Source organism: Catharus ustulatus, chromosome 7, assembly GCF_009819885.2.
Source record: "Catharus ustulatus isolate bCatUst1 chromosome 7, bCatUst1.pri.v2, whole genome shotgun sequence".
Taxonomy (NCBI): domain Eukaryota; kingdom Metazoa; phylum Chordata; class Aves; order Passeriformes; family Turdidae; genus Catharus; species Catharus ustulatus.
The window spans coordinates 34136808-34150387 of record NC_046227.1 but is presented as its reverse complement, the minus strand read 5'-3'; the positions used below and the strand labels follow the sequence as shown (position 1 = coordinate 34150387).

Below are 13580 nucleotides of genomic sequence, written 5' to 3'. Positions count from 1 at the left end.
TGTGTTCATCTGCATCCTGCCCCTGAGCTCTGCATCTGAAGGAAAAGGCAAATATTGTTCTCAATGCTCTTTCTACAGCCATCCCCAGCTCCCCAGCCCTGCCCTGCCAGCGCTGCCTCTTTCTCACAGAGTGAGCTCATCTGAGAACCCACCGTGCCTTATCCATCAGGCAAATTTTGGCCCAGTCTGAAATGCTGCTGGCAGCTCCCAGCTGTGACTTTTGGCTTGTTTTATCTCCCTGTATCCACCCCTACCATGGAAAATTCAGTTAATACTGGAAGGACTGGTGTCAAGGATTCACTGTTGTGCTGTTCACAGTGAGGAGAATTGTTCCAAGCATCCACTACCCACACTAGGCTGCACCAGCTTTCTGTGGAGTTCCAGGTTCTCCTCTTATTCAGTTATATTAATAAATGTAGAAACATTTTCCATTATTTTTATGCAGGTTCTCCATGGTTTTAGTGTTTGTTTGTTTGTTTTGTTTGTTTGTTTAAGAATGATGTTGGGGAGTGGGGGGTGGGAAGGAGAAGCCAGTGTCATTCTTTTCTTCTGAATTCTGTAAGGTCTTGGATTGGGAGGATGGGAAATACCTCATTGTGTCTGACCTGTCACTGTGTGTTTCCCTGAAATATCCAGCCCAGGGAAAATTCTTACTTGAAACAATGGGAAGCTTCAATTTCATCTTTACCACCTTCAAAGGCTTTCTTTGATTAAAACCTGTTTGGGGACCACAGATAAGGGGATAAGCAAGTCTCCAAAACTTCTCCTTTTCTCCCGTTGCCCTCAATATCTTCCACTTGCATTTTTTTAATTTGTTTTTGCCTGGTTACTTTTTTTTTCTGTAAACAGACAACTAAAAAAGGCTGGACTGATATTGGAAAACTCTCTTCGTTGGAAATTGGTTTTGATTACCAATATTTTGGCAAGGATAGATCTCACCCTTCAACAGATTTCAGAGCTGTGCCTTTTAAGCCAAAACTTAGAGTCAGAATCTTTACTAGACCCTTATCAGTGCATAGAAACTGCCACCAATATATTCAAACATTAGCTTAGAAAACAGTAGAAAAGTAAAAATTGTGTACTGTTAGAAACAATTTCTTTTTCATTTCTAATAAATGGACAGAGATCTCCTATTAAAAAATCAGAAATACTGGACTTGGAGTCATAGTCATCTTGAAGGAATATAATCTAAACATCAGTGAAATTGATAAAGACTCCCAAAGGGCTACAAGTCAAACCTATAAGATGGTTAATCCAATGAGACTGGTAAAACCAGTGATTTTGCAACATCAAAGTCCAAAATCAAAATTAACAACAAAGATTTAGAAGTTTCTTCTTAAATAACCTATATTTTCCTCAAGGAATCCAGTAATCAAACTCCTTGAGTAAAGTAGTTAAGTCAAATGAACAACTTTTGAAATTCTTTGGCTATACTGCAAAATATTTAATGGCTGGGTGTATGCTTTTCCATGAAATGCTCCTCACAGTGATTTGTGTAGAATGTTTACAGTCTTGTATAATGTTCTCTTATCAGATAATTCACAATATCCTCATTTAAACTAGCAGACACATGATATTTAAACTTGACAAGTCACAGGAGAAGAGTGCTGGCAGGTATGGAAAACACTGAGCAGTGGGTGGGGATGCAAGATTTTCTAAATAAAACACTATGAGTGTAACTATCAGAGTATAAGATGAGATTCAATAGCAAATTATTCTTGATTTGCATTGAGGTGACAACATGCATTGTCACACTATAAACTCTGTTCACACTGAGTAAAAGTAGGAACCATGTGGTGGCAACAGGGCACCTTGAGGGACTGAAATTCAGAAAAATGTGACAGTGTTGATGTCTCTCTGGGCCTACCTAAAACAGAGGCCAGACAAAAATTAAAAGAATAAAAAGTGGTTATATTTATTGAAAGGCCTTCAGGTACATTTAGGGCAGATGAAGCCTCCCCAGAGGCTGCACCCAAAATAGACAATGGGTCACAGGTTTTCATACTTTTGTAAGTTTGCTCCATTTGCATATTGGGGGTTAATCTTCCAATTACAGCTTCAGTTATTTACCCCAGGTTTGCTCTTCCCCAACTCACTTGTGTTTACAATTCTCAGGGAATGTGTCATGGGGAATCTCTGAGGCAGTGAGGTGTCCTTGATTCCCTGGCCCAGAGAGGAATTGTTGAGTCTGACCAAAATTTAAAGAGAGCAGCTAACACTCTGTATGGAGTTTAGAGTTATACACTAAAGAATTTCAGGATTAAAAATATGTGAAAAATAGAAAAGCCAAAAATCCTGACGCATCAATGCAAGGTGAGTGATGGAATTCTTTGACTCTGTTCTCTATTTTGGCTGGAGCACTGGAAAGCATCTCTCATTTTCCAGCCACTCACATATACCCACACCAGCAGATGTGACTGCAGTGAGAGCACTCAGTGCTGCTGTTCCACACCCCTGAGGAGCAGGGATGTACCCAGTGATGTGACTGCAGTGAGAGCACTCAGTGCTACCTGTCTCACCCCTGAGGAGCAGGGATTGCTCCCAGTTCCTGCAGGATCAGCTCCCAGCAGTGAGGCTCAGGCTGTCCTGGTGCCCAAATCCCGGCAGCTGCAGCAGCTGCAGGACACGAATCTGTGTGTGTGTGTGTGTGTGTGTGTGTGGGAGGGGGACTGGGGTTTGTGTGAGGCTGCAGGGCTTCCCTCCTGGAAATTCTGGGATTAATGACACGTTAAGCCTTTTCCAAGAGAGTGGATTGAAAGGAGCTGAAGAAAGGCGGGGAAGGAGGGAAAGAAAAAAAAAAATGAAACAGGCAGGCGGGGTGATGGCTTTTGCTGCAAAGTTTAGGACTTCAAAAGTTAACTTGTAAGCAACTGCAGATGCATGGATAAAAGCTGTCCTGGACACTATGCAGCAGCCCTTTCCTTCCCATCAGCATCTCCAACTTGTTGCTTACCTCTGCTGGATCCCCTTGCTGGCCATTAGCACTGAGTCAGCGACACTAGGTAAGGACTTTGTGGTTTTCAATTACTTGATGCTCGTTTGGGGGATAGAGTTCATGTGTATTTGAAACTGAGATGATGGTGTTTACATTTACTTTTGCATGTGGGTTAGAGTGACAGAGGGCTATTATTAGAGAGACTGAAATAGGATGGAGTAAGGTTAAAATAAACAACTTAAGTAATGAAGAAGGTCACAGTGAAAGCCAAGCACACTTTCAGAACATGATGTATATTGATCATAACAGGACATTCCCTCTCCTTTGTTACATATTTTTAACAAAAAAAAAAAAAAAAGTAAAACCTATGAAAATTCTTACTTCCTACTAGGAAAAAAAAAGTTATTTAAGGAATATACATAACATTTTCCCATAAATGGAAGAAATGAAATGAACCATACAAGAAAAAAAAAAGGCTTTAAAAGAACATTCTATTCCTCTAGGAAAGAATTATATACATCATATATCAGAGGAACATTATAGATTAGTTAATTACACATATAATAATCATACACAGCTCTACAGCCTCTGGCAATAAAAAGTTCTTGAGTAATTTCTCTACTACTGTACACATTAAATGTAAGTCTTGTTTCACTCTAGCAGCGAGTTCGAAGGGGACATAGATTTTACATATGTGGCTTGTTTATACAGCTTTATTAATTGAACACAGAAATACATTGAGAATCATGCTAGACATTATTCAGCCAGTGAAAACTGAGTTAATAAAAGAAACTGAGAAAAGCAACGAGCGCAGTGCTGTAAATGATTACGGATTCAGCTTTGGCAAACTCTGCAGAGGCACCCCCCTTGAAGGAAATGGGTTGTAATATTTTACAAAATTTCATTCTAGCAGAGTCCCAACTTGTCCTAGCAGTGACTGTCAGGCAGCACTCATTAGCTCTATGAAGACAGAACCATTTAGAGCCCTCTTCACTTCAATATCAAAGGGTCACCCAGAAAGTTTTGCAGGACTAAACACAAAGCAAATGGCCCCATCGCCTTTATCTTCAAACAATGCCTTTAATTTCTGAAACCTTTTGAAGGGTTGCCAGTTTTCTGGAGTGGAGCAGCGACTTATCTGATAGAACAAGCTTTTCATCGGGGCACACGACCCTTTAACTCCTAGTAACTCAGTAACTGTATTTGCCACTGTATTTTTCCTACTGCAGGTAACATGTATGGACATAATTATTAAACTAGGAACACAAAAAAATGAAGTATTGTGCTGTCTCTTTGGTGATGCAGAAGGATTCATCAGGCTTGTTGTGGGGTTTTTTTTCATAGAGTGAACCTGAAGTAAATGAAACTGCTCCAAAAACTTTACATCCTGGCAGACTGGGTTGTGACATTACAAGGATATTAACAGAGCCATATGCTGTTTACTTTTGTAAAGTAATAAACTTACTAATCCCATAAGAATTTAATGGTGAATAAGAAAGATCTGACCAAAGAGTTCTTTGCTGATGCTTTGTTAAAAGAGAGAAGATGAAAAAGTCATTTATGACCAAGGGAGAACTTTATCGTCTTCTTCACTCCTATTTTAGATAATGAACCTCCCTGTGACTGAGGGAATTCTCAATATTTGGGGTTTTTACATTACTTCCCATGACTGAGAAACACAAGAAGGTTACCAACAACACCCATAGCTGCTCTCTACTACAGGACTAAGTAAAGCATCAGGGACAAAAGCAGCTCAGTGAATCTCAGATGTGGGAGTGCTGACACAACACAGCTTGTCAGACTTTTCTGAGATGAAATTCTGTAAATAAGTCAGTCAAGAGAAAAAAGACAATAGATTTTTTTTACTGTGGTATCTTACAGAAAAACATTTATCTTAAAATAGTTGTTTGTAACATCACCAGCAAAAAGGAATTTCTCCCCATCCCCTCTGGAGCCTTTTCATAATGTTCAGCTGAGAAAGTTTTTAATTTGGATGAGTTTGCTGCAAAGATACCCTTGAAGCTCCCAAAATTCACTGGGGCTTTGCTGAAGGTGTTATACATGTAGTAAACTCAGATAAAATTAATTGTTTGCAAGTTTACTCCTGTGGGTTTCCCTCAACTCTGAAACACTTAAGAAGAAATTTGAGAGTATCAGGAGGTGAAGAAAGAGGAGAGAGGAAGGTGTCAGAGGAAGGTGAGGTGCCCACAGCCAGCATGGAAAGATGGTGTGTTTTCCAGAGAACAAGTGGTCTAATTTGATTTCAGAAAGTAAATGAAGTAGTCTGGAATGGCAAAAACCACTCAGTATGTCTTGCAATTGTATGGGCCCTGGTCTTGCCTTGTACAGACGAATGAAATTAAAATTAAATTTGCTTTGTGCTCTACCCACAATCAATCCATGGTTCCTCTGAGCTTCTGCTGTAAAACCAGAGTGCCATGGACTGTCCATCCTGGAAGCAAAAATCTGCTGGAGCTGAGAAAGCATTTCCACATGAGTATTTCAAAAGGAATTAATCAAACTGTTCAGGACTTTTCCCATCTGTTCAAGCGCCTCCCACAGATGACAAACTCTCCCATCCCTTGTTCAAACATTCCACACAGGTCTCCACAACACCCTGGAGCCCCAGGGCTTGTTCCACCCTTGGGGTCCCTGAGCAAGGAGGGTGTGACCACCCAGGGCATCCCCAGGATCTGGAATCCCAGGCTGGAAGCAGCTTGCAGGGATCAAGCTCTCAGGCCATGAGTGGGTTTGGTCAGACCATTCCTGTGCCTCTGGAAATATCACTGGGATTAATCTGGCTCCGTGGCTTTGCTCTGTGGGAAGCACAGCAGGCATTTACAAACAAGCAATAACCCACTGAATGCTTTCCTATGGAAGCAGAGCCAAGATTCCTGGCCATGCCAAAGAAATAGTAACAGCTCCTAAAGGGAGAGGAGTAACCTTTACAGTATGTTTCTCCCCCAACATTATTTTTAATCATTAAAAGTTGTTTACAAGCTAATATTTTATTTCCCTCTTATAAATTTTTTTCACTATCTCACTGTCTGGAATTTCCATGGAGTCCCAGAACAGTTTGGGTTGGAAGGCACCTTAAAGATCACCTAGTTCCAACTCTCCTGCCATGGGCAGGGTTGCCATTGACCCAGTTTTATTAACTCAGTTTTTATTTTTTAAACTAAGATTTAGCTGTTTTTTGCTGTCAAAGGGAAGCAGGGGCTGTAAAATGATTTCTGCTGGCTGATAACATTTTCGTTCCACTCTTTTTTACCTAAAGGACAAGGACTGTGCCACTTCAGGGAAAGTTCATTCACAAGGAAGGCAAAATTGGCACTGCTACAGTCTAGGGGTCAGGGAACCTCTGTCACTTTATTTTTTGGCTCTCCTGACCTGTACTGGTATGCCACTGCTGGATTTTAGGACTTTCAGGAATTTTCAGGAAAATAATTTTTTTCTCACGCCTTTGGCTTTTAATCCTCTGGTGAAAATTAATGATTGTTTTCAAAGTTAAAGAAATGTTTGGTTGAGAGGGCTGCCTTTCAGCAGCACCTCCCAAGGATTTGCCTGTTTTCCCTTGGCCTGCCAAACGTGTGAGCTGTTTAACAGCTATTTACTGCTCTGCACCGTGCTAAAATTGAGAATCCATTTATTAGACACTGCTCATAACAGTGCAGGACATTCACAGCCAAAATGTTTCCTTTAATGGCCCAGTCCCTCAAAGTTATTTTGTCTCCAAATGCCAAATGTGGAGAAGTATTGTGCACATCCAACTTCCCTGGCCATCGATCGGAGCCGCGAGAGCCGAGACAAATCGGAGTCTGCTCCTGGGCTGACAAGACAGATCTCGGTGGAGAGGGAGCATCATCACTCTGCCTTGCTGATGCTGTGGGACCTGGAGTGGCTCAAGGTCATGAGGAAAACCCTCTGGTGAGGCCTCAGGAGTCACAGCTCAGAGCTGGCACCAAAGCCAACGCAGTAAATTGGAGGGCAATAAAAGCACTCAGCCATCGTCCCTGGAGAGTCTGAAATGGCCCCACACAAACTCAAGGGGACACAAGGTTTTTCTGGTAGGTTTTAGTCTGCTTAGCATGTTTTAGGGGGGCAGGACTTGAAATTCCCCCTGAATTCCCTTTGATTCCAATGAGAAATGACCCATTTACCTTCCAAAATGCTAAAAGTTCTTTGCCATACAAATATAGTAGGCAGGCAGAAGGAAAAGTCAATCCTGAATTAGCTTCATTAAAGAATGAATTTCTTCTCCAATTTTTCCTACTTCTTCTTAGACCACTTCTGTAGACTATTTAAAAAATACAGGCTTTGGAAATTGCTGTTTCCTCCAATACATTTGCTCCCTTTTTTTGTGCTGTAGGATTGCTGCCTCAAAAGGCTGGGAACATTGTGAAAGTGCCATTTTGCTGATTTTTCATTAGGTTTGTATTGCACATCTTTGAGGCTTTTTTCTGGGAAATGTCCTCAAGGCAGCCAGATTACTGATTTTGTCTAAAAATTTGTTTCCCTGGAAGATCTGTACTGACTTTTTTGCTATTTACCACCTGGATGAAGTGTCTTGTCACCTATCAGATGGAGGTTTAGTGTTGGACATTGCCAGGGCAGAAATGGATGTTTTCTTTCTTTTGCAGCACGTTGCCTGTTTAATGATGTTTAAGGTTTTTTTCAAAGTAGTATATTTTACCTTCAGTTATGACCTTTATTAATGTCACTGTGGCAGCTACATTATGTGCTTTGCCTCAGGTAGAGATTATTTATGGTGAAATCTGAAAAAGCATGGATTAGCTTGAGAATATTTTTATCTGTCTTTGAAACAGCAATAAAACCATGTGTTAGCGCATGCAATTGTTTGTACAGCTTTTCTGGGAAGAGTTTTGTATGTTAAGCTCTTAGGAGATTTACTTAATGAGAGTATGTATTCATTTGCTTCTTTCTGACACATCTTATTTTGATTATTCTGACGTCTATTACTTTGATTGCTGTGTTCACACTGCATGGCATCCACGGGGAGTCACGAGGGAATATTCTACATATTGAAAGGGAAAAAAATATTGATTGCCTAATATAGCTGAGGGATTGTAGTAGTCTGCTCTGCTCCTTTTGCTGGTTTTATATTAATTCATCGATTGAGAACGAGTTTGCTTATTCCCCTATTTTTTTTTTTTTTTTCTACAAAGCAGCTTCTAAGCTGGATAGCAAATTATCTGCTTACCACAATAATGTAATGCATCTCCTGTGGCAGCTGAAGTGTTTTACAACTCAACTGTCCCTTGGCAGCTCTGTGTGCTGTTTCAGTAAATGCCCCCTCCTGCAGTATTTGCTGATCATCTCAGCAGCCACTGCACTTCCCCTAGACTGGTGGGTGCCCCAACTTTTCCTCCTCCTCACACTAAGAAGAAGAGGAATAACATCCCCCAGACTTACTTTCTCTCCATTTTTAAATAGATGATCAGTTTTTGTTCAATTTGTCTGAGAAGGCAAAAGTCTGTGGAACAAAAAGAAATCTAGATGATACAAAGACAAGAGGGCTCTCAGAAGTTCCTGAAAAGCTCTCTAATGAGTTCCATGGTAATTATGAAAACTTGCTTGGGATCTGAACTAGACAATTCCTTTACAGAAAGGAGCCTGTCTTATGTCAACACCTTCTTCCTTCTCATCTCCATTTGAAACTGTATTTTACTGATGTTTAACCAACATACAAACTTTCCATGGAACTTTATCTCACTGATTTTCTGCAGGTTTATATGAAGAGCAAAGGAAGGTAAAATTCAGTCAGTGGCTTATTTAACACCTAAGCTAATGTTTTGTTATTCATAACTTAATAATTAAACATTTCTTTAGAATTAGCACTATTAGACTTCACTGCATCCATCAGATGTGTTATTTGTTGATCTGGTCCAGGCACCAGAACAGACCAATTCACAAACATGATTCAGAGATTAAAGTAATCTTCTTTGTCCTTTTCCTCCAAATATTTATTTTATAATCAACCATGGGCTTGCTATAAAACTGGTTGTCTGTGACTCAGCCTCACTCAACAGCACAGCACAGATACTTTTATTCACTCAGGCTACCTTTTCATCAGCTCTGTTTTTTTCCTAATGGATTAGAGGAAAGAAATAAATAAAAATTCACAGAGCCATTTGCTCCTTTTTTCTATTAGGTGTTAAGATTAAAGCTAGCAACACAGACATAAACAGGATGAAATCTAATTAATTCCTTGGTTTCCTTTTGTGAGAAATAGAAGGAAAATGAAGAGAAGGCTATTTCCTACACCACTGTACCTGCAACTCCCTCTTCAAATGATAAAATACATGGACATTTGATTTTCTGAATGCATAAAGCAGAGTAAAGGTCAAAGAAATCTATCCTTTCCCTTAGCTAGCCCAGAACCATCCCAGACACCCACATCCCATAATGCTTCCTGAAGCATTTGAGCTTCTTTTCTCCCATATTATCCTTTAAAATTCTCACTCCTAATTGTTAAATACACAAACCCTCCAGTTTCAGATAACTTTCAGCCAAAGCCAGGAGCACGTGGAAGGTGTCAGTGTTGGGTGTGGCAGGATGAGTTTTGACTCAGCCCCCGTCCCTGGCTGTGCTCCTGTGAAGGCACCAGGCTCCAAGGTGCTGATGTACTCCAGGACAGCTGGACTGGGGCTGCAGGCAATCCCAGCACGACCCACACATCTCCCAGAGGAGTTTTACAACTCTCTTCTCCTCCTGACAAGATTGCTGCCTTACAGTACAAACAGCTCTGACATAAATCATAAATCTACTCCCCAGCCCAGTCCCTCACTGCTTCCTCACATTTCCCCAAGAACTGAGATCTTCATCATGAAAATCCCCTACAGTTATTCCTGCTGCTTCCTAATGTCTGTTATCCACGAAGATTTCTTGTTCTGCTTGCTATTACCTCTTCTCTGCATGGGTGTGGAGACACTTTCTCTCATTAATACACCTCTGACAATGTTATTCATCTGCTGTTCCCAAACAACTTCATCTTTCAGACCTGAGCTCGCAGCTTTCCTCCTGAGAATACCAAGCACCTAAATTAGGTGCTGGAAGGATGTGAGAGGACCTGGACAGGTCAGTCTCACACTGCTCCAAGGAGCCTGGCACAGAAACACAAGGGCAAAAAACTGTGTAGGAATAAGGCAGGAGCTTCTTCACCACTCAGAAAAGATGGAGGCAGAGACCCTAAATAACTGTGACCCTAAATACCATGATTAATTGGAAAATAATCAGCTCTGGAAAAAAAAAGAAAAAAATCTGGGGTCAGTGGTAGCATCAGGTATTATCTTTTTAAGACCCTTAGGAGAAAACTTTGTTATTTTCAATGGGGCTAAATTGAGTATGAAACTAAAACACTGCAATCCTGAAAAAGGTGGCACAGGTGGCCACATGGGGACAGGAAATATCCCTTTGGCCACCACAGCTATCCCTGCTTCATGCAATTATCACAGCAATTAGTGCTGCAGAAATGCTGTGAGGAAAAAGGAAATAAACCTCACAAATCACATATTAAAGGGGGTTTTGTTACAGCCCAGCTCCTCCCTGCATTAACAGCTTACAGGCTATGACTTCCCAAACATATCCTACTACAGCATGACTAACCACTGCTGATCCACACAGAAAGGTTTTCTTCTGTCTGATTTCTTTCACTGCAAATATTTAAAAATTGTCATGCTTTCCATTGAGACACAACCAGGAAAAGTCCAAAGTGTTAACTGATAGTCTGATATTTTATTAATCACTACTGACAGGAAAGATGTTGTGTTTTAGGATACAGGAACTGGATCAATCTCTCCTGTCACAGACAGGTGCCCTCAGAACTGCTCCATCGATTATGCCACAGAGAACATCTTATCTGAACTGCTTCACTTTCTGTTAGTAATTAAACACATCTTGAAATGGGGGCTTTGGTGTCAGCCTCCCATGTGTTCAGTAAAGGTATAAATATCTGTGATGGGCAGCTGCTTCAATCATTCCATGGCATGATGTATATATGCTATTTATAAAAAAAAAAAAAATAAAGCAGTTCCATCAGATAGATGAGCAGATAAGAGTAATCATCAGTTGGTCAATACATGTTGTTTTGGTCAAAACCTTTGGCCCAAGTGCATGAGCCTTCAAATTCTTCCCTTCCCAACATAAAACCTACACACACAACAAAATTTGCATTCAAATTTCTGTGAGAAATTTCATTAACTGCATGTAAAATAAACAACACTTAAAATTCCTGACCAGCTCTAACCAAAACATACTTTTTTTTTAGAAGAATGAACAGGCTGAATAAAAGGGGCAATACATTTCAATATTAGTAATGATACTTGTTTGTGAGTCCCCAGCAATGCAGAAAGGAATGATTTATGTTCATTTGTGCTTGGGAAGCAATGCTTTAACACAACAATTTTCAACTTCTTTTTTTTAATCAAAGGTCCTTTTCTGCCAAAAGAAAGCCATGGAGTATCCTGCATCCCCTTTATTTTATGCTTAAGGGAAGGCATAAGGCAACGAGATATTTTGCATAAAGAAGAAGTGATAAAGTGAATGTAATTTCTACTTTACAAAGAACATCATTTTGTTTAAGGCACAGGAATCCTTAATTTGGGAGGCCCTGGAAGGGTCCTGGGACTGGGGCAGCAGGTACCCCCTGGTACAGGGAAATATTGGGGTAAATTCTGTGTCAGGGGCTGGGGGCTCTTGGGTTATTTGTGACATGAGCTGAAGCCTGACATCTTAAGAGCCCTCATAACTTAAATAATATTTCAGCCTATAAGATATGCTTGGGAACACCCATTCTCTAATATCAGAGGACTGGCAATATATTCCCTGCATCCAGAGTGGGCAGCTGTGGATTACAGAGGCTGCTCTTGATCTTGCTCTTTATTCATATCCAATAACTTCTTCAAGGCCAAGAGCTTATTCCTGCTCTTTAAAGCCACCTTCATTTCCTAAAGTGTTGCCTAGCACTAAAGTGCTCTGTTAAGCTGCTGCCATGTTTTTCCATTCTGGCAGAAATTATTGTTCTATATAGTTTGATTTTAAGAGTGCCTTCTGGCATCCATTTGGGGAAAAGGCACTACATAAAAGCAAAATCAATACGAGGGACAGTTATATTTCCTGAGCTTTTTCATTAGCTGTAAAATATATACATTCAAGGAGGGAGGAGGAAAGAATGTCATTTCTACCCAAACTGAAGGAGCACAAGACAAAGTGTGGGAGAACTTGCATAAATGTTCACTGATGGGAGCACAGACTGTGCACCCCTACAGACACTGGCCTCCCCTGTGACAGGCACCAATCCATTGGAAAAATGCAGAAATAGATGGATTTTAAAGAGAGATTGAGCTCTTGACTTGTTTTTAATTTTTGTCAAAGCCAAACTGATCATTGGCTGAATATTCACAGGTAAACTTTGCCTTTATTCAGCACTAAGAATTTGGCTTGGCATCATTTTATTGTTCTTTTCTTCATTCTTTCTCAAATCCCCAGTGAACTCCACCCATGTTATCTTTGCTCTGTTCTCCCAAAATATCCAAAAATATTCATCTTTCTAGCTGACTGTCCTTGGATAAAGTCCTCATCACCTCATGTAATTTTTTTAAGATTTGCAAACAAAGAGCTGGAAAAAAATCTGAAAAGCTGTAATCTGTATTTCTACAATTTTGAACTTAAAGATATTGCAGTAAGTTTTTATTAGAATCAAATCATTGCTGCCTTATTAAAGCTCAGCTGAAAAAAATTAAAATTCAGATTGCTAAATTAGCCAGTATTCTGACACAGGTTACCAAACCAGAAAAGCAAATATCTAATTTTAGCTTGGAGTAAAATTTCAAATCACAGTGTCCATTCAGTATCAGCACGCAATTATAGGAGTAAGGAATTGCACACAAGCTTTTTTTTTTTCTCTTTTTTTTTTTTTTAATACAGGCTTTCTGTAATAGCATTTTCATTAGAAGGAAATACCTGTTGTCTGTGGAAAAATAATTTGTCTTGCTTTTTGAAAACTAAATTACCCTCTCTAAAAGATTAGCTGGAAAACACTGTATAAATTCATAAGAATTCCAGGTTAAATAACAAAGTTTTGCTTCTTTCTGGTGACCCCTACTGATGCATTCTGTGAGAGAGTTCAAGAGTAAACCCAACATGTTATTTATTTCTGAAACGCAGATAAAGCATCTGGAAGATTTTATCTGTGTGATTCTGCCACTAGCCCATAATTCAGGGAACTGGAAAATAAAGGCCCAGAAAACTTATCAGTGTGTGATTGTTGGTTTGAAACCCAAGTGGGGCTGTGGAGGAAGGTGAGCTGGCAGTGACAGAGCAGCATTTGGAGGACAGCCACTGCCTGAAATCTGTCTCTTGGGTTTGAGGTACCACTCATGCTGTGCTTATCATAAAGACATTTTACACATCTCTCCCCATATTTGCCTCATGGTCTCAGTGTTGATATTTAAATAAACTCCCATCCTGTTTTGGCGCCTCTCAGAGCTCTCAGTGAGGCAAGATACAAGAAGTGGATCTATAAATATATCTTGGATAACAAGATACAAGAAACAAGACTTGGGCAGCAAAATGGGAGAAAAAGCAGCTGTTGAATAGAATTTCATTTTTATTTTCACAGACACCT

General features: G+C 40.1%; 1 protein-coding gene across 1 annotated transcript in view; it reads left to right on the top strand.

Annotated features, from left to right (window-relative positions):
• The first annotated feature begins 2905 nt into the window (after window positions 1-2905).
• The window catches only part of LOC116999052 (von Willebrand factor D and EGF domain-containing protein-like), a 159994-nt gene continuing 149319 nt past the window's right edge, over window positions 2906-13580 (top strand). Inside the window, exon 1 of the mRNA XM_042779466.1 lies at window positions 2906-3002. Within this exon, the coding sequence (XP_042635400.1) occupies window positions 2906-3002 (97 nt within the window). The remainder of the gene's footprint in view (window positions 3003-13580) is intronic.